Here is a 20,386-nt window from a genome sequence, read left to right on the forward strand (position 1 = left end):
CTCTCCCCCTTCTCCATTGTCTCTTTATCTCCCCCTTCCTGCTTATCCCCCCTCCTCTCATCTCTCCTCTCTCTATCTCCCCTCCCAATCTTCTCCCTCCTCTCTCCCACCCCTTTCTCTCCCCCCCTTCTCCAGCGTCTCTCTATCACTCCCCTTCCTTTTTAATCTCATCTATCTTCCCCATCTTGTCTCTCTTCTTCCTCCTCTTCCACCCCTCCTTTTCAGCTTCTCCTCTCGTCCTCTCTCTCTCCTTTCTCTTCCCCTTCTTCACTGTCTTTCTATGTCCCCTCTTCCTTTTTGTTCCCCTCTCCTCTCTTTTCTCTCTATCTTCTCCCTCCTCTCCCCCACCCCTATTTTTTCAACTACTCCTCTCTTCCTTTCTCTGCTCCTCTTTCTCTCCTCTAACTTACACCCCTTTCTTTCTCTCTCTCCTTTCTCTCTCCCTTCTCCACTATCTCTCTATTGCTCCCCTTCCTTTTTAACCCCCTCTCCTCTCTCCCTCCCCTCCCCGTTTTCTCTCTCCTCTCCCTCCTCCCTCCCACTCCTCTTTCACAACTACTCCCCCTCTTCCTCTCTTCTTTCCTCTCCTCCCCCTCTTCCAGCCTTGACGTTGAGTGAAATCATTAGCTCTTCTGCTACTCCTGTCTTCCTTTCATTCGCTCTCTTGCTTTTTCTCTCTCCTTTCTCTCCCTCTTCTCCAGTGTCTCTCTATCCCTTCATTCCTTTTTAATACCTGCTATTCTCTCTTTCGCTGTCTCTCTCTCTCTCCATTTTGTCTCTCTTCTCTCTCCTTTCCCACCCCTCCTTTTTAACTCCTCTCTTCCTCTCTCTCTCTCCCCTTTCTCCAGTGTCTCTCTATCACTCCCATTCCTTTTTAATCCCTTTATCTCTCTCTCGCTTCCCCATCTTGTCTTTCTTCTCCCTCCTCTCCCACCCCTTTTTCAACTACTCCTCTCTCTCCTTTCTCTCCCCCTTCTCCATTGACTCTCTATCCCCCCCTTCCTTTTTGTTCCCCTCTCTTCTCTTTTCTTTTTGTTCTCCCTCCTCTCTCCCACCCCTGTTTTTCCAACTATTCCTCTCTTCCTCTCTGCTCCTCTTTCTCTCCTCTTCCCATCTCCTCTAACCTATGCCCCTTCCTTTCTCTCTTTCTCGTTCTCTCTCCTTTCTCTCCCCCTTCTCCACGATCTCTGTATCGCTCCCGTTCGTTTTTTAACACCCTCTCCTCTCTCTCTCTCTCCCCTCCCCGTTTTCTCTCTCTTCTCCCTCCTCCCACCCCTCTTCCTCTCTTCTTTCCTCTCCTCTCCTCCCCCTCTTCCAGCCTTGACATTGAGCGAAATCATTAGCTCTTCTGTAGACCTGCACTTAACTATGTAGACTTCGAAAAACCCCGGACTCGAGTAGAGGTGGGAGTAGAATCCTGCAGAACCTTCCTCATTTATCTCCCCGTGATTGTTCAAGTGATTGCTACGTCAAAAAAAAAAAAAAAAAATCTTCTGCACGAGATGGCATATTTCCTGACAGGGTAAGCAGTCCTGCGCTGGCTTGATTGGGACACATGGTTAGCAAAATGAGTGTGTGCGTACAGTATATGGGGCTAGGGATGCTATCGAGGAGCAGACAGAACTGTAAAGTCGCTCTTTCCAGTCAGCCTCGGATTGGATTTCTTCATCACTGCACCGGGACGCAAAATATATAAATAAATGTCTACACAGCACGAAGCAGCTTGACAGGCACGTCATATTCAGAGCTACCTAAAGCCGCAGCGTTTTAAGGAAACGTATGGCCACTTCAAGGACTAACTCAGAAAAAAGTAAATTCATGTTTGGAAAATAGTGTTATGTAAGGTGTGACACAGTACTGGAATGTAACAAAGTAAACGCAGTAAAGTACTGTGCTTAAGTAAAATTTTAGGTATCTGAAAAGGCTGAGGGTTTATTTTTAACATGTTCATTTGCGCAAACAAAAATAAAAATGTACAGATTAAAACAGCCACAAAAAACGGTAAAAAAAAATCAACAAAAATAAGACTACATTCAAAGCCTTAAAAGTTCTCAAAATCTGCGTGAAATACTTTTACTTTTTACTCTTTATGTACATTTAAACTGGCACTTTAACACATTTATTTATGTAGATTTTTTCACGTGATACTTTACTTTTACTTGAGTATTTGCTTGCTCTTAACGAACAACAGTACTTCTTCCACCGCTGCTGGTAAGATGATGCAACAGCAAGAAGTACAGTGGAGTATTTTTGACCTATTTTTTTCTGGAATGCATTAAAATAGATTGGAGGAAATAGGTTGTGTTCACGTGACGTATAGAGAGGTTGCTTTTCTGTGCTGTGAAAGCTCCACACCGCCAGCTCCGGCCTTGTTACCTTGGCTTACATTATCATAGGCATAATACGGCCTACAATGGAAGTATACGCAAACTGGACTAGACTGGAATCGACAATAGTATCTGTCTCTGGGTTCTGAGTCTTATACTGACGCTAAATAAACTTCTCTCGCCTTAGAACTCCAGCCAAAATTCCATATAGTGTCCAAAATTCGATGGCTATTTCAAAAAACGTAACTCTCCCATAGAGTTAAATACACCCTTGCCCTCCATCTGAAATTATCATATCACCAGACGAAAACTAAAACTGTTAAGTGATGATGTCAAGTCGGGGTTCAACCAGAAACTTCAAAGCTGATTTCTAGTTTCGTCTGTGTAATCCCTCGGTCGTCCAGGTCTGATCCATAGCAAAAGACGAAGTTTAAATCTGTCAACTGGACAAATCGTTGTAGGAGTGAAACCGTTTCGCTGCTCTCACAGATCTATGACTCCATCCTCAGACCCAAAGCAAACAAAGAAACAAAAGAGAACAATAGGAGGGCCATTAAAGGTTGAGTACGTTTGTTAAGGCTGAAACTGGAGACGATAGCTGTTTACAGTTTCAGTGTAGTTAGCTCCTTATTTTAGATAGATATAAGGCCGTGTCCAGCAGTAATCTGACCAGAACTGAAGAAGCGGCTTGGACGAGCGGCGAAACGTCTTCTCTCCTACAACAATTTGTCCAGTTGACAGATTTAAACTTTGTCTTTTGCTATGATTTCTAGTTTTGTTTTAGTTTCTTATTCATCGAACAATCAAGACAATCACCTTTCAAGAATCAAATATGTACATAATAGTAGTAATAATCCAACATAATATACGTAGGATTACCAGTGTGTAACAGCTAATGCGTTTTTAGCCTAGCCTCTTATATCAACCTTCCTCGTACACTTTCTGTCACAGTTATACCAATAGATCCACGCACACCTTGGGAGCTTTAAACGACTGCAATCTCTTTTAAACAGGAAACGCGTCGTCGCTATTGACCTTATTCCGCCTCTAAATGCTACTTCGTGATGGTACTTCCTGTTAAGCGGAAATCCCAGTTATTTCAATGGAGAATTTAACAAAGGTTTTGCCACTAAAATATCCTATAAAATAAGTTTATTTGTGTAAAACGTTCTAGGTTCATGTGCACCAACAAGTCAACAATGCACCGATTCTCTTGGAGGCTTTAAAACGTCTTTGTAGTCCGTGTAGAACTTATTTGCTGATCAAATCGGCAGGCCCATGCAAAATAATAAAACCCGAACGATGATGGTGGTGCTTCCAGAATAAGGTGAATAAAAGAAAGAAATTGTAAATGTGTTTTTCAAATCGTTTTCAATCATGTTGCGGACCCGGAAGTGACGTCAAACTTAGCAACTCTATTGTACCTAACAAACCTTCCACATTTATTTTTCCTTTAGACAAGTTTCGCAATGTATCTTTAAGTTTAGCACGTGTTTTGATGCTTTATTGCGTTGTTTTAGCGTTGCATTTAACGGTGTATCAGTAAAACCTTCATCGCTATAGACTTCCTGGGCTTTGTGATAACTGCGATGTTGGAAGTACACCAAAGACTGCACTGTATATTTTGTATTATTTATGAGCGGCTACAACATCTTCCAAATTACAATTAATTATTAATAGGAGAAATTGCAGTGACTATTTCCGTGCTTATCAAGAGTTGTGATGCTATAGACTGTGTTCCTCTGGGTTATCTCCAAGTCAGTGTTGAAAAGTTGCAAATGAGAAGCACAGAAACAACACAAAACAAGCAGCTAGCTCTTGGCTCCAGCGGAATGTTAACTGGATTTCAGAGCTTATATTACGCTATTTTCGCAGCTATGTTATAATGTTGTTTCCTCATCAAACACATAGTTGGGAGTTTGTTTCATTCACACATGTTTAACACTCAAATCCTGCGAATCTTCTCTCAAACAGAAAGCACCCTGTTCCACCTTGTGTTGTCATGTGGTAATACAGGAAGTGCTCCACTGCGCTTTGAAACTCCACACACTTTCACCAGAATCATTTGGATTTCAGAACTGGGATTGACATTTCTCTACTGAACAAAAGGTAAAAAGTAGTAGTTAACTTGAAAACTACCCCTTGTTATGACAGCAAAAGGTGGAACAGAGCATTTTGAGCTTTGGAGATGTAGACAGACTAATGAACTAGGATTAGTCAAACATGTGTGAATGAAACAAAACACAACTCCGGGTAGGTTTTTGATGAGATAACAACATTCAGACAAGCTCACCTTCACAGGTATCCACTCAAAGTAGTATTTAGTTCTTGCATGTTTGAGTAATCTTGATTTTCCACGTGTTTATGAGCAAAATTTGTCTTTCCCCACGTACAGATTGTAATATAAAAAGCTCTTAAGGTCGAAATAAGTGAGCTGTGCACTGAATGTATTTAATTAGAAAGCACTGTATTGTTCGATAATCAGGAATTCCGTGTTAAGATGCTAGTTATCAGCTTTACCGTCATGGCAAATTTCCACACTGCTCTCTCAGAGTTGTGAAAAGTGCTTATAAATTCATCACAGTGAATATTTATGCATAAGGTATGAGAGGAATAACTTCGGACAGCAAACCGTTTAAAATGAACTAGTTCTGTTTTTCGTATTTTGAAGAGGCATACCAACGTGAGAGGAAAAGTAGTAGACATCTAGCTTTTTAGTATATCAAGATGCTCAGTTTCTCAAGGCAACTGTAAAAACTCAATTTTACACACCTGTCTTTTTCACACCATGCTACTTTCCACTGAAGTATGTATAAACCTATGAATATATTTTCTCTATACTCCTTTGAAATACTTATTCACGCAACTTAACTCCGGTACAATCCTTCATTTCTGAATTTGCTTTATCTCCAAACAATATGGACCTTATTCCACCCCACCTCGTTTTGGTACCATAGACTGTATATATAAATGGATGTAGCTAACCTGCTAGCCGCCGCCTAACAAACAGGAAGTGATCATGGGCACGCTTCCGGCTCTATCGACTCTGGCTCCAATTCACTTTACGTTCAAACATTTTTACCCCTATTTCGGTTTTAAAATGTTTGTATTAACCCGCTTGACATGATCCTGGTGTTTTTATTTCGCTATTGTGTCTGTAAATCAAGATATGAACAGTAATATCAGACAAATCAGGCGCCTTCTTTCCCTGAGGTCAATCCCGGTAGCTTTAGCAACAGATTTGATTGACAGCGTTGCTAAGTGTCCACTTTGTGCTAAACCAGTGGTGCAGGCGGAAAGGGGCGTTACCTTCTACCTCGCTCTGGATTGGCTCTTTGGTTGCTATGATACTTGCTGTTGGAATACCAAATATGGAAGTTCGAATTCGTCCCTATAACTGCTCGCCTCGATGAGCTTCATTTGACTGGAGCCGAACGCGCAGCTAAAATGTGACATAAAGTAGGTTGATTTGTGCAAAATTTTAAATGTTCATGTGCGCCAACAAGTCAACAATGCGCTGATTCTCTGGGCGGTTTTAAAACAGCTTTGTAGTCTGTATAGAACATATTTGCTGTCGAGATCAGCTGGTCCATGCAAAACAACACAACCCGAAAGATAATGGCGGGCCCCGACTTCCAGAAACAGGTGAATAGTACAAATTATTATTGCCACAGAAAGACAAAACTGTGCATAAATCTGTAGCAACCTTCAGCCTATGTCTCTTATTGTTTAGTATGTGTCTGTAGCACAAAATGGCGGAGCGTGCACCGTGTAGTTATCCATTATTGACTTGTTTCCTGAATGCCACAGTCAATGTCACTGATTGTGGGTGCTGTTTTAGTTGCCCGGGCAACTCACTTTAATGACAGGGACTGGTGACAGAGTTTTTCTCCCTGGCCCCTCGGTAATTGTACTTGTGATGACCGCCTGTGCACTCCACGCTGAAGGCTGTCGGCAAAGTGGGCGAAAAGGGCGTTCAGAGGCGGCTGTTAAGAGGAGCGGCTGGTTAAAGTTCAGCGATGGGATTTGTACTATTTTTATTTTTAAGTATATACATTTAGATAATATTTGTTTTTAAAAATGTCTACAAGCAATTGCGACAAATTGAGTATTACTTTATGCTAGAATAAACACTTTGATCTTACGTGTAGTAATAGTATTTCGAAGCAGCCTTTTTGTAGTAGCAGTAATCTTAAAAGCAGTAGTAATATTGACAAAGTTGTTGGCAAAGAGTGTTTACAGTATTTTTTTCACGTAGGCCTACATATTCTGCAACTTGGTGTAAATATGTAAAAAAAAAAAAAAAAAAAAAAAAAGCTTTAAATTTACTGTTGCTTGTAATAAAAGTAGGAGTAATCAGTAGACGTAAGGCTAAAGTACACGTGATTGTTCCTGTAGGATCGTTTGTCCTCTGCATTTGACCCATCAATCAATGCCGCTGGGTCAACATGTCAAGAGGAGCAGCGCCCGGGGACCCATCTTCAGATAGGAATGGTCAGGATTACCTTAAATGAAAGATTTGTCCTTGTTTTAGATTGATAGCCTTTATTTGCTTTTGGACAAGGATGACGCATATCGTATGGCGTAATGTGTAGTATAAGTAGTACTTCAACCTGGAAAGACTCAGACGGACATGAAAGAAAAAGTATTAGCAGGTTTTATTGAATGAGTTATGAGTTAGGGCTGGAGAAGCGGTGAGTAGATGGGAGCGGAGTTTGGTTACAGATCTGTTGAAATCTGATCTCGGCAAAGTAAAAACGTGTCCAAATATTCTAGTACTGACATTTGATCCTTAGCTGTATTCTGAGACTTCATGTCCATTTTAATGCAGGCAAAGTGGATTAACTCTTGTGACAAATGTCCGAATATAAGGATGGATGAATGGGAACGAGCTCTATTTGTTGGCTCATTGTGCCTTGTTCTCTGACTGCAATGGAAGTTAATCATATTTTACTACAGAACATGTCTTCCTGTCGGCAAGGACACATTTCCCATTTAAAAATATTCAGCTATTATGATCTAATGGCAGTAATGTTGCTTTTATTGAGTTCAATTATACAAAAAAGCCCAGCGAGTTGGCTTTTAATACACGCTCTTACAAAGTGTTCCAGGTATAATTAAAATTTCTGTCTTGGCTGAACAAAAACAGAAAGATTTTAAAACTGAACGAGCTGCTCTGATAATGTTTGTGTTTCCAAACAAAGTATAGGGCTACTTTTTTTTGAACTATTTGATTTTTTTCCTTCTGTTTAAGCATACAACAACTTTGATTACGCAGTGAATTCATCCTCGGCCTATACCACTTGTTAATACTTACATTTCAGCCACCAGAAATACAAAGGGAAACAAACAAACAAAAGTAAAATCTTATTTCAGTTTAGCTGCATCTGGATGTAACAGCATTAGCAGTTTTTCCATTGGGTACAGTTGATTATAGTTTATTGGTCAAGAGCCTGTACAATAAACTGAGACTGCAGCATGGGAACACAAATTGAACTCCCATAGCATGCACTTTACATATTCAGTCACTAAAACCAGACCGATCGTATAGCGCTAATAAGGTTAGCTCTGAAAAATCGATCTGGAATGGCACCTGTTGCAATCGTTCGGGAAGAGGAGGAACGTCTAGTAGAGTTTTAGCCAATCGGAGCAGCCAATGAGCAAAACAGCATGTTATGGTAATGGGTTTTTGGTCTAGCATCTTACAGTTGGTTGATATCTTGCCTTTTTGTTGATGATTATTAATATTTTTTTGGGCAGAAAATATGTTCTTTTTCCTCCACACCAAAAGTTTGCAAAATCTTCACAGTTTATTTTATTTTAGTTTTTTGATGCAAGAAATTTCAATATCCCATGGAGTAGAATTGTGCAGACATTATTTGGCATTGTTCAAACCACACAACAATTTAGTTTGTAGTGCACGGGACATTTTCAGTAGAATGTAACCAAATGGGTTGTACATTTTCCCACTTTTCATTCTTCCAGGGCTTCATATTAGATGGCATATTTTGACTTTGGTCATACGTGTTAAAGCCACAGTATGTAACTTAAACTTGTTTTGCATTAGCTCTATTCATTGTTTTTTCATTGCATTGAAAAACTTCCATCCTTAATATGAGTGGGCTTGCACCTCCACAAACCTGACCCTTATTTGGCCTGAGGTAGTACCTCCTCCACTTATTTCCATGCAACTGTTGTTCTTTTGGCGATGGAGTGTGGCGTAAAATGTATCTATTTTCACAGAGAATATTCCAAAGTCTAGTATTCATTTTTGACTTTACTGGGGCCAACAGTAGCTCAGAGTGTTTGTCCACTGATTCGGAGGTCCGCAGTTCGAATCCCGCTCTTGACATAAACACAGGTTGGCAGTGATTCCAGCTCCGAATGAATACTGTTGTTGTATCCTTGGGCAAGACACTTAACCCACCTCACCCCCTATGTCTGCATACAGTGGTGTATATGTATATGTACATGTATGAATGGGTGAGTGGTTCCTTGATGTAAAGTCCTTTGAGTGCCTTGAAGATGGACAAGCGCTATATAAAAATGTGACCATTTTAGTTCTGTGGAATCATGAAGGTGTGTCACTTCCAGAAAATGACATATTGTACCTAAAAATAAATAAATAAATAAAACAACAAAACAAACATGAAACATTTTGAACTGTGTTGTGCATGTGCAACCATACCTGATATTTAGAAAAGCAAAGGACTACACGTTTGCAGGGTTAATAACCTACTAAATATATGGGTAATTAAGGACTTTAACCAAATCAATATGCAAAACACAACAGTCAATTTGCCCCCTATGTTTCAAAATTGAGATGTATACAGTGGCATGTGTAGTCTAACCGCGGGCACGTAGTCACACACAAAACATCACATGCATAGGACAAAATGCAATGACAGAAGATCGTTAATTTGCGCTCATTTAAGGGGGTCTCTCAGCATGCGGGATGTTGCCAGGCATTTGTGTTAATGAGCTACATCATTCACGGGAAATGATAGCACAATTAGGAAAACAAAAGTGCAAGGTGTGACAATTTAAGTGAATGTGCTTTGTCAGTGTCTGCAAACTACACCTCCGAGACTGTATTATGTGTGAAGGCTGGTTCATAAAGTAACACTGTAGGAGCGTAGAGGTCGGGCATTACAGACGTACACAATATCTAAAATACTGTGCTATGGAATGGAGTTCAAGCTAGTGAATGCAGTTATACGTGTTGCTATGATGCACGTGTACTGGCTAAATGTTCCAGACAATGCCTCACTGTTCAGTTGCCGAAACATAAGACTTATAATATACCCTAGTGACATTTAATCCTTGGTCCAATGTGGTATAGCCGTTATCCTTAAAATACACCTAAACTCTGCCCCAAACCACATTTAATTAAGCTAGAGCTGCTAAACTGGGCAGTGCCTCTGGACTAAAGAAAACATTGAAGGAGGAGCAGGGGCGGAGTCTGGAGGTATAAGGAACAGAGTGATTGGTCTAACAGGTATCCACACTTCAAACTCCGCCCCTGCAGCCAGGTGTTTGTAATCAGAAACACCTGGCTGTCTTTTGTGATGTCACCAACTACTGGAAATTGCAGAGGCCACTGAAGGCAGCACAAACATAGATTTAGGTGATTTGACCAGAAAGTTTTGACAATTCCTCTTTTTTTACTTCAAAGCTGTCCATTGCTTCCATATTTGCAAAGGGTTGGGTGTAGTTATGACAGTTAAAAAAGAAATAAAAAATCAATGCTGAAGTTCGAAATTCAGTTTACAAATTCACAAAAAGATTTATTTTCCCAACGATACACCAACAACAGCATGCAACATTGGGGATTGAACTACAAAACTTTGGGCGCAACCAAACAGTTATATAGCCTAGATTGTACATTCTGTATAACAACAGCTTGAGATACTTTTCTGGGAAAAAAAAAAGTTACAATTTAAGAAAATAATTTAATTTTTTTATGTAATTTCTTATCATATTACAAATTTCACTTTTAAATAAGAGAATATAGCGTTTGCCGGCATGTAATGTTGATCAAGAATCCCATATGAACAGTGAATCCAAGCAAAACATACACAATAGTAAATGGCAAATGGTTACGTGTTTTTATATAGCGCATTTCCACCTTCAAGGCACTCAATGCACTTTACATAAAGGAACCACTCATCCATTCACACACCAGTGTACACAGACAGTGGAGGCAAGTGTCTTCCCAAAGGACAAAACAACAGCATTCATGTGTGGGAGCTAGAATCGCACCGCCAACCTGTGGGTCAGTGGATCTGATCGCTCAACCAATGATGTTTCGGCTGTTTGGACTGCTCAGTAGCACTCTTCCTCTTCCTCAGAGTGGTCATGTGATGTTGCTGTGATATGTCTGGTTAGCTGCAGTCTGACTTCACATCGTCTGACTTCACATCATCTGACTTCACATCATGTAACCACTCTGAGGAAGAGCTGTGAGCAATCGAAACTGTCAGGTATTAAAACAAACTCAACCGAAAATTAACAGAAGACCAGACGAACCTCAATGGACAATGATGTTTTATGTCAAGAGCTTGATTCAAACCGGCAACCGTCAGATCAGTGGGAAACACACTACCAACTGCGCTACTGTCACCCCCAACGTACAAAATTGTAAACCTGCATATATATATATATATATATATATATATATATATATATATATATATATATATATATATATATATATATATATATATATATATATAAATCTTACTTGTATTGTGTGATTTATGTGTTGCACGCAATGCAGCTTCGCGTGTTGCAAATAATAAGGCCAAACAGCATCATCCGCTATTATTTGTGTGCGTGAATCATCAAGTGCCTTTAATGTTTAATACATTCTGAAGATTTTCTCCTGTTACGAAAAGCATATTCTTGCATTTCTGCTCTTCTCAGCTTGGTAAATTTCATACAACGGGGAGCAATATCCACCGTAAAGTGCATCTGTATGGAGCACTTGTGATGTATAACAAGAAACAAGGTAGGCTAAGGTCCATTTCCTGTGCTACTTATGAAGATATTGTCCCCAGTGGGGCTCATTTAGCAGAGGATGGGCCAAGCAGAGATTCATTTAGACTGCTGCATCCGACACAGTACAGATGTAGTGCACACTTACCAGCATTTACGTTCATGGGAAGACTGCAAAGTGTTGAACAAAGTGAAAGTTATAAAAAGACGCAGTGGCAGCAAGTGAGGAGGCTTAGTTTGGCTTCATACGTTGGTTGCTGAACAATTTAATTTGTGTTTGTTTTCATTGTTTGCAGCTATAATGAATGAAAAATCTTGAGTAAATCTGATAGAAAACTGGCTATCTTTTTAAGTGCATATGACATCATCTCATTTTTGTACCAAGTATTACTTTTGGCATAGTAGTACAAGTGGTAAATACTTTAGTAGTAGCTTTAGATCAGTCATTTGGCAGTTTGTGAAGCAACACTAAAAATGACAAGCTGTAAAAAAAAAAAAAAAAAAAAACTTTATCTATGTCATCAATAGATAAAATACCATCCAAAGTGCAAGGACAAGTATATGCAATTAACACATTTTCTGACACTTTAAACATTCATTTAACAGTTTAGTTTGGCCATTGTGGAATCATTTTTTCCTTTATCACATTTACTACCCATGTCCAACCAAGAAACAAGGAAAGATGTTTAGCAAAAAGAGTCTCTAAAGAGTATATTCTAACCTGTATTTGCACTTTACATTCGATATTGATACAGTAGTAGATGGTAGAATTCTTTATCTCGCTTTTTCTTACTGTCAGGTTATTAAATAAGTTTTGGTCAGTCTTTGATACCATCTGTAACCTCTGCTCAGGAGTAGTAGGCACAGTATGCAGGAAAAATTGCAGCCTTAAGCAAGATGATTTAAACTCCAAATAGAGCGGAACAGACTGTTCTGTAAAGAATGTATGAGTCAGATCTACAGCAGGTGCCAATCTTCATCCACTGCCCACCCCCCTGTCAGTGTGTGCAGTGGAGCAGGTACTCTCTATAGCTCTGTGACTCAATGATTTGAGAGTTTGTACACACCTAGTATTGCAACACATCATCACTGTTCTCTGGAAATGTTTCTCACGTATGTCCCAAGATGTGTGTGTATGATATACTTTTTCCGCTCCACTCATAATCAATCACCTAATGGACAGCTGTGGAGCGCTCTACAACAACAAAGAGAAGACCAAAATGGAAACATAATTAAAACACTTTAGATTACTTTAGATGCAATGTAACTGGGGAAACTATGAACAGATTCAACAACAACAACAACAACATCTTTGGGTACCTCACTGCTTAGTCTTCAGTGAGGCTTGGACTAGCCCTGCCAACTTTTTAAAAAACACACTGCATATGAAATAGACACAAATAGAACAGTTTGTTTTTTTTGTTTTTTTTTGTTTTTTGGAAAGATTTTGGGGATTTTTTTTTTTTTTTCCATTTTTGATGTTTTTATTGCTGAAATGAACATAAAAAAAAAAAAGTGTCCAAGCTTTAAGTGCCACCTAAATAAAAATAATAAATAAATAGATAAATAAATAGATAAATAAATACATGAATAAATAAATAAATAAAATAAATAAATAATGAATGAATGAATTTAAAAAAAAATCCAAGTACTACAGATCTTAATCAGACTTATTGCAAAGCTAATATCAGGACTATTCCAGGACTAAACCAGGTCTAAAATTGCCCTACTCCAATGTTACAGTAGTTCTAAACAAGAACTTACTCTGGGTTCAATTCACATGTACCACAGTTTGAGAACCCCTTTTATAGCTTGTCAAAACTGTGATGTCATGGATGTAAATGGCTTTAAGCAACCTATGTTTCCAGGCTTGGGACCGACAAAGAAGAATTACTTGTGTCTCCTTGTAACTATATTATAAAATTTAGTTAACTAGGTCATCTACTGACACAATTCCATACTCCAACCTGTGCAAGATATTTTTGTGGGTCACCTTGTGCTGTTCTGTGGTTGCTTATACATACCACTGAAAATACACCTAAGCTCCGCCCACATTTCAAATAAAGGAAAGATTTGAGGGGGGAAGGATGGCGTGTTCTGGACATATAAGGAACAGTGTGATTGTGCTAACAGGTATCCACACTTGAAACTCCATCCCTGCAGCCAGGTGTTTGTAATCAGGTCAGTCTTCTGTGATGTCACCAACTACTGGAAATTGCAGAGGCCAGTGAAAGGAGCGCACACTTATATTTAGATGTTTTAGTACACAGTTTAGTTCCCAAAAAAAGTAGATTTTGTGTTTAGTTCCACTTTAACTCTAACCATCCCTTCTGTCTCTTCCATCGCAGCTACACACAGACTTGGACGTGGGCAACAAGAACATCAAGTACGTCCTGGCGGGTGAAGGCGCGGGCACCATCTTCGCCATCAACGAGCTGACGGGTGACATCCACGCCATGAAGAGGCTGGACCGCGAGGAGAAGGCGGAGTACACGCTCACGGCACAGGTGGTCAACGCGGACACGGACGAACCGCTGGAACCTCCGTCGGGCTTCATCATCAAAGTGCAGGACATAAACGACAATCCCCCGCAGTTCATCGAAGGGCCGTACCGCGCCTCTGTGCCCGAGATGTCCGCCGTGGGTAAGTGGGGATATTGGTGGTTTTTAGCTTCAAGAATGTAATGATTACCAGATACGGGGCAAGCATAGACTGTACAAAGAAGTGGACTAAGTGAGTGTGGCGTCACCTATAGCATTCGGCTCCAGTCAAATGAAGCTATAGTGGCGAATTTGGAGCTGGAGCCGCATTTGAAATTCCTACAGAGTATCATAGCAACCGAAGAGCCAATCCGGAGCGAGGCTGTTGAAGGTAACGCCCCTTCTCTGAGGAACGCTGTCAATCAAACCTATTGCTAACGCTAGTGAGAGCGACCTCGGGAAAAGAAAGCACCTGATTTGTGTGTTATTAATGTTCATATCTTGATTCACGGAAAAAAATAGCAAAATCAAAATACCGGGATCATGTAGAGTGAGTCAATACAACCATTTTAAGACCAAAATGACGAGGCTCACTGCAGCATTTACAGAGAGACGGGTGACAATATTTCAATGTAAAGTGAATTGGAGCCAGAGTCGTTGGAGCCAGAAGCGTACCCATGATCACTTCCCATTCTGAACGCGGTGGTTGGCGAATAACTATGTCCATTTATATATACAGTCTATGGGAGCAAGAGATAGATTTTCCCTACTGATTACATGGTACTGTCAAATTCACAAATGTTTAACCTGATCCTTTCTACTCACTCACTCATGTCCAGTTGTTCAGATGACAGAATTCAATTTTATTTTGCAATGTAAACTCCCTGGACAACTCTATAGAAACAGAAATCTTAATATTCATTTTGTTGGCTCCACACCTGTATTAAACATTGTTGGCTTATATAATGTTGTGATGTCATCTGAAACCCAAAAATACTGACGATGGAAGAATTGAAAAAGGTTGTCCTGAAAAACTGCGGTTAGCAAGGTAGTCAGTAAAATATTTTTCTTATGTTAGATTCACAATCTGTCTGGATTGTATTTCAAGCAGCATTTCAGATTTCCATTTTATGAACACTTATTATTATGTAGAGATTATTGTGCAGGTTCAGTTGAGGTTTAACACTGGTTCAGTCAGTTCTAGCTTATTATAGGCCATGTTTAGTCAATTTTTCGGGTGTAGGGCTTCCACCTATTTGACTCAATGGAAAGATAGATTTGTTTAATGTCATACTGTGGAACACTCCAGGTAAAGCAATAACATCCATGGAGTCAAGCAAGTGGCGTTTATTGCACACAAGAAAAGCTGCATATTGCACTTTTAAATTGTAATATCCAATTGTGTTCATTGAAATGGTGAAAGAATTGCTTTTGTAGGCAGTAATAATGAATTTTACTTGCATTCTCTAGTATATAATTTTAGTTGTGGTGGTGGTGCGATTCCAGCTCCCACATATAAATGCTATTATTTTGTCCTTGGGCAAGACACTTAAGCCCCCCGGTCTCTGTGTGTCGAGGTGGCTGAGAGATGTGGTTTTGTGATGTAAAGCAGTTTTAGAGCCTTGAAGCTGTATGAAAATGTGATCATTTACCATCATAACATGGCATTAATCTACAAGACGTGTGTATCCAAATGTTGAGGAAAAAGTGTGTATTTTCTCTTTGGATCCATCCCAAAAATAGCAACTAACTCTGCCCTCCAACTATGTTTTTTTTTCCATAATAAAATTCCAAAACGTTAAAGCAACCTATTAATTTTCCCTTTAAACTAATCAGTACAGTATTGAATCCTAAAAGTGTGGTATCGTCCATCACTACTCCGTACTCCAACCCCCGCCACACTGCACAGTCTAATCAGAGCGTGAGATTTCAGAAGATCTCTAATGGGCTATTATCAAAAATAATGAGCGAATGGGAACGGAGCGGAAATGAGGGCGCCTATTTACATGCTCGGCAAATACAAGAATGATAAATCAAATAAAAATTGCGAGAACTTCACCCAACTGAACATCCCGGGCTCCGGTGTCAATACACACTTAGCCGAAAGCCTGATTTGCATTCCCATCCGAAAATCAGCCCACACAAAAGAGAAGCACTAACAACATGCGCAACCTGGCTCAAAACAACATATTGAAATAGCAAAATAGTTTCCCCTCATCAGGAAATGGGCAAATTGAATTCTCTCTGCAGCTAGGGACAATTTAAAGCTCCACGTACTGCATTAAAAGCGGTGTTTTACATATCTGGCTAACTACGTCTACATTAACATATGCCGCTGTGCTGCTCACTTTTGTGGCATGTGTGAAAAATTGCTGATCTACGGATGGGCAAGAGCTACTACAGCTTTCGGCATGGCCCATTTGGTTCTATGTTAAACTTTTATAGTATTCTTCAACATTTTTATGAGCGCAGTCAGTTTTATAATCTAAGTGGTGGTCAGTAGGTTGGAATATTTATGAAAAGGTTCTGAATAAAATGGTGTCTGAAGATGTGGGAGGGTAGACAGGAGTAAAATCTTTGTCTTCATTATGTTTTTTTATTAAACATTAAAGGTACTGTATGTCATTTTCTGGAGGTGGTACGCTACCTGCATGTTTCTATGGAAATTGAAAGTTAACCATACTTTGGAACATTCACCGTGGAGATAAAGTAGTTGTGTGGCGTACTGTGGAAGATTATAACCAAAAGAACAACATTCCCATGGAAACAAGCAGGAGAAATCCTTCCTCCAGGCCATGCAAGTCAGGTTTATGGAGATGCAAGCCCGCTCACATTATAGACACGTTTTTATAAGTGCAATAACAACATTTTATTTTAGTCAACATTTTGTCTAAAGCAGGGGTGTCAAACACGTTTTCACCAAGGGCCACATCAGCAAAATGGCTGCCGTCAAAGGGCCAGATGTAAAATAAATGTAACTGCTTTTTTCTGGATTCATTACTTCTACAGATTACAAATATTACATATACATTTGCAAAGATGTAAAAATGGCTGTGTAACTGCGTGTCTCCTGATAAAATGACATTTTAAGACCATCATACCTTTAAATTTACCCTGTCGAGGGCCACAGGTTAAAGGTAACACAACAATAGACAATTCACACACTCACAATCTCTCAATAAGACAGTTAAGCTAGCAACAATAGATTAGTCCATGTTCCGCTCACATGTCTCACTGTCCAGAAGCCAGTTTCACAGATCAAAGTTCTGAACTGATGCCATGTTCCTCAGTTCTATGGGGACCAGATTCAAAGACTGTTTTTTTTTTTTTTTTCTACAAAAGCTTCTCAGTGCAATGCCAGAACATGAATAGTTCTATGAATTTAGATACCTTGGCACAATCCCATCAGAGGAATAGGGGGGAGCTAAGTAAAAGCGTATAAGGGTGACTGTTATCAATATGCAGTTACAATATACGACAACACTGACTGATTCTAATTGCCGCCAGCTATGGAGTTCCCCACAAATGCGACGCGCCACTGCAAACAATTTTCCTCGCGCTTTTATGCTAATGTATTCATATATTCGCATTCTTGATCTGTCTATGCATTTCAATGGCGCCGCGTGATGATTAGAAGTATCAAACGCATATACTGGTGTAAAGACTGGCAGCCCAACGCGAGATGGTGGATGTGTTTTGTAGGAAGCCTTTCTCGGACGACCCCCAGAGTGCAGAGTCAGGTCGGAAAATGTTGTAGACGTGAGATCAGAGGGTGTCTTTAAGGCTTTTTGACACTGGAGCTGTGGAGCGAGTGTGTTGAGGTCTGTAGCTGGGCGGTACGCACTTGTTATTGTGTTTCTCATCCAGATTCCTCTTGTTTCCTGTCATAAACTTGACATAACAAGAGAGGGCAGATGGTGCTAGGTATGTATCGGAATCTGTTCGGTAAATCCCATCTGTGGAGAGTCTTCAGATCAGAGCAGTGGAGTGTGGGTAATTTCTCTGTGTAAACAATAGAAGGTGGACTATGGCAGCTGCATGCGCGGAAGTTTGGATTTAATTTGTGATATGGTTTTCATTAAGTGCAGTATTATGCAAGTGGGGGAAATGGCATAATTGCCTTAGCCCGAGTATAATTGTATTTTTAAAACACATATGGACATTTAGTTTTAATGAAGTAGCAGTAACACTAATTTCTTTTAATTGGATAAACAGACTTGGTTAATGCAATTCATAGCCTGTTAAAGTTGTAATGTATACATATCAGCTAATGTAAGGTCAGAGCAAATGTGAAAATGTGGAATGAAACAAGTAAACACGTGTATTTAAAACTGTATTTTTGGATTTGTATTTATTCAATTCAGTTTTATTTATATGGCACTTTGAAAATACAACTTAGGCTGCCCAAAGTGCTTCACACAAATTCAACAAAAACAGAAAAAATAAAATACGACACATATGCAAATTGCAATAAAACACCATGAAATCCTGCCTAGCTTAGGAGAAGAGGTGTGTTTTTAGTCTGGTCTTAAACTGCGTTACAGACTGAGAGGATCTGACAGGCAGAGGGAGGCTGTTCCAGGCAGAGGGAGGCGATTTAGATTTTAAAACCTTAATTGAAGTTAAAACAGCACCCAAAAATTATCTGGTTGTTCTTTTAAAAAAAACAATCATGGACCACTTCTGTAAATGAAAGTTTTTTGTTAATTTTAAATCCGCTTGAGATAATGAAATTAATTTTCTCAGTGGAACATGCAATTTCGCAAACTAGTTTGATGTGATGTCTAATTTGATGCTTAGCTTAGAAAGATAAGCAAGGCAAGAATTAGCTGCTGAATGTGCCAATGGAACATTTGTTTGAAAATGTAGGTAAATTCAACTGGTTTGAACTGTGTAATAGCTGTGATCTTTTTGGCAAATACTTCAATATATTCACTTCACACTCTGTGGTGGTAACCTACTATTATAGCCATAACCACCCTGGCCTAGACTGGAGGAAGCAAGGTTGCCAATGTACGCAAATTGGCCCGTCCAACCACCAACAACACTCACACACACCACATTCATTCTAGGCAAGGTAGACTGCAACAGAATGCACTAGAGCCACTGCCAACCCACTGGCACCTGCTATTCCCAGCAGTCTCCCATCCAAGTACTAACCAGGCACAACCTGCTTCTCTTTTGAGATTAGACAAGATTGGGCATTGACAACAGGGTCTGGCCATCTTAACATGATTTGCTTTCAGTGATGGAGTGATGGAAAGTTCATTTTTTTGCTATCTCAAATCCTTTGGATGGTTTAAAGTTCTCAGAATGGCTTCCAAAACAGGACAAAGACACGTAACTCAAACATGCTCATTTACACAACATTAATTACTCACTTGCCCCAAAAACATTTAAAATTTTTTACATTTATCACAATCCTCTTTAGATACTGTTAACTCTTGTGCCTATGCTTTCTCTTTCTCATCACCAATGCTGATTATTCTTAGCTAGTGTCGAGGCGGTAGAGCAAAAGAGAACAAAACAGGATACAAAAATATCCATGTAAACACAACACAAATGCGAGCTCTTTTGTCTGAACCCTGTTACATAGCCCTGCGCCACATTGTTTTGAATCTCAGCTGAAAAGTACAGACCCTCAAAGGGCTTTGTCAGTGCAGCACGGGGACACCATAGAGCTAGGCGGGGAGAGCAAAGCCGTAGTTGACAGCGTTCTACAATCCGCCGGTGGGAATAATGCATAAGATATGAAAATCGGTCTTTGTTGGTTGTTGTTCCCTTTTGTCACTACTGATTAATTAAACATTCACTGATGCAGGGTTGTTTGTTTGATAGAGTTTCCCTGTTTTTTTTCTGAACTGACTATTTATCATCTTGTTTTCAAGTACTGTGGCATTATGGGTAGTCTCCAAAGTCTGGACAAATTAATGAGTAAGCATTTGTCTCACCTAAATAATGTCCCGATATGAGCATCTGGCAAAAAGATGGAACATTGCAACAAGGGTCCTATCTTACACAAAATTGACTCTTGTGAGCTTTCAGTTATGTTATAATGTTGTTACCTCATCAAAAACGTACCTGGAGTTGTGTTTTGTTTCATTCACACATCTTACAGTACTCTGTTCCACCTTGTTATGTCATGTAGTGGTAGTTTTCAAATTAACAGCTACCTTTTACCTTTAGTACAGTACAGATTGGCAGTCCCAGGTTGAAAGTTATCCAATTGATTCTAGTGAAGGTGTATGGAGTTTAAAAACACATTGGAGCACTGCCTGTATTTACCACATGACATCACAAGGTGGAGAACTCAGTCTAAATATGCAGGGTTTGTGTGTTAAACATGTGTGAATGAAACAAAACACAGCTCCAGGTCTGTTTTTAATGAGGAAACAACATAACACAGTACATAGATCAGAAAACAGAATAATATAGGCCCTTAAAAGCTCCACTCTGTCACTTGTTTCCATGAAGATTGTATTGCTTTTCCCCAAATGTCCCAGAGTATGGCCTTACGTACCTGCAAATTGACATGTAATCTTACTGTGAGCAGGGTTGCCTCGCCACAGACCTGACCTGTAA

At 39.7% G+C, this 20,386-nt stretch overlaps 1 protein-coding gene across 2 annotated transcripts in view; it reads left to right on the plus strand.

Moving 5' to 3' along the window:
* Positions 1–20,386, plus strand: part of cdh8 (cadherin 8) — a 196,687-nt gene that overhangs the window by 68,340 nt on the left and 107,961 nt on the right. For both annotated transcript variants that reach the window (XM_033988574.2, XM_033988579.2), the window contains exon 3: positions 13,673–13,967. In XM_033988574.2, the coding sequence (XP_033844465.1) occupies positions 13,673–13,967 (295 nt within the window). The remainder of the gene's footprint in view (positions 1–13,672; positions 13,968–20,386) is intronic.

This window comes from Periophthalmus magnuspinnatus, chromosome 3 (genome assembly GCF_009829125.3).
Source record: "Periophthalmus magnuspinnatus isolate fPerMag1 chromosome 3, fPerMag1.2.pri, whole genome shotgun sequence".
Classification (NCBI taxonomy): Eukaryota; Metazoa; Chordata; class Actinopteri; order Gobiiformes; family Gobiidae; genus Periophthalmus; species Periophthalmus magnuspinnatus.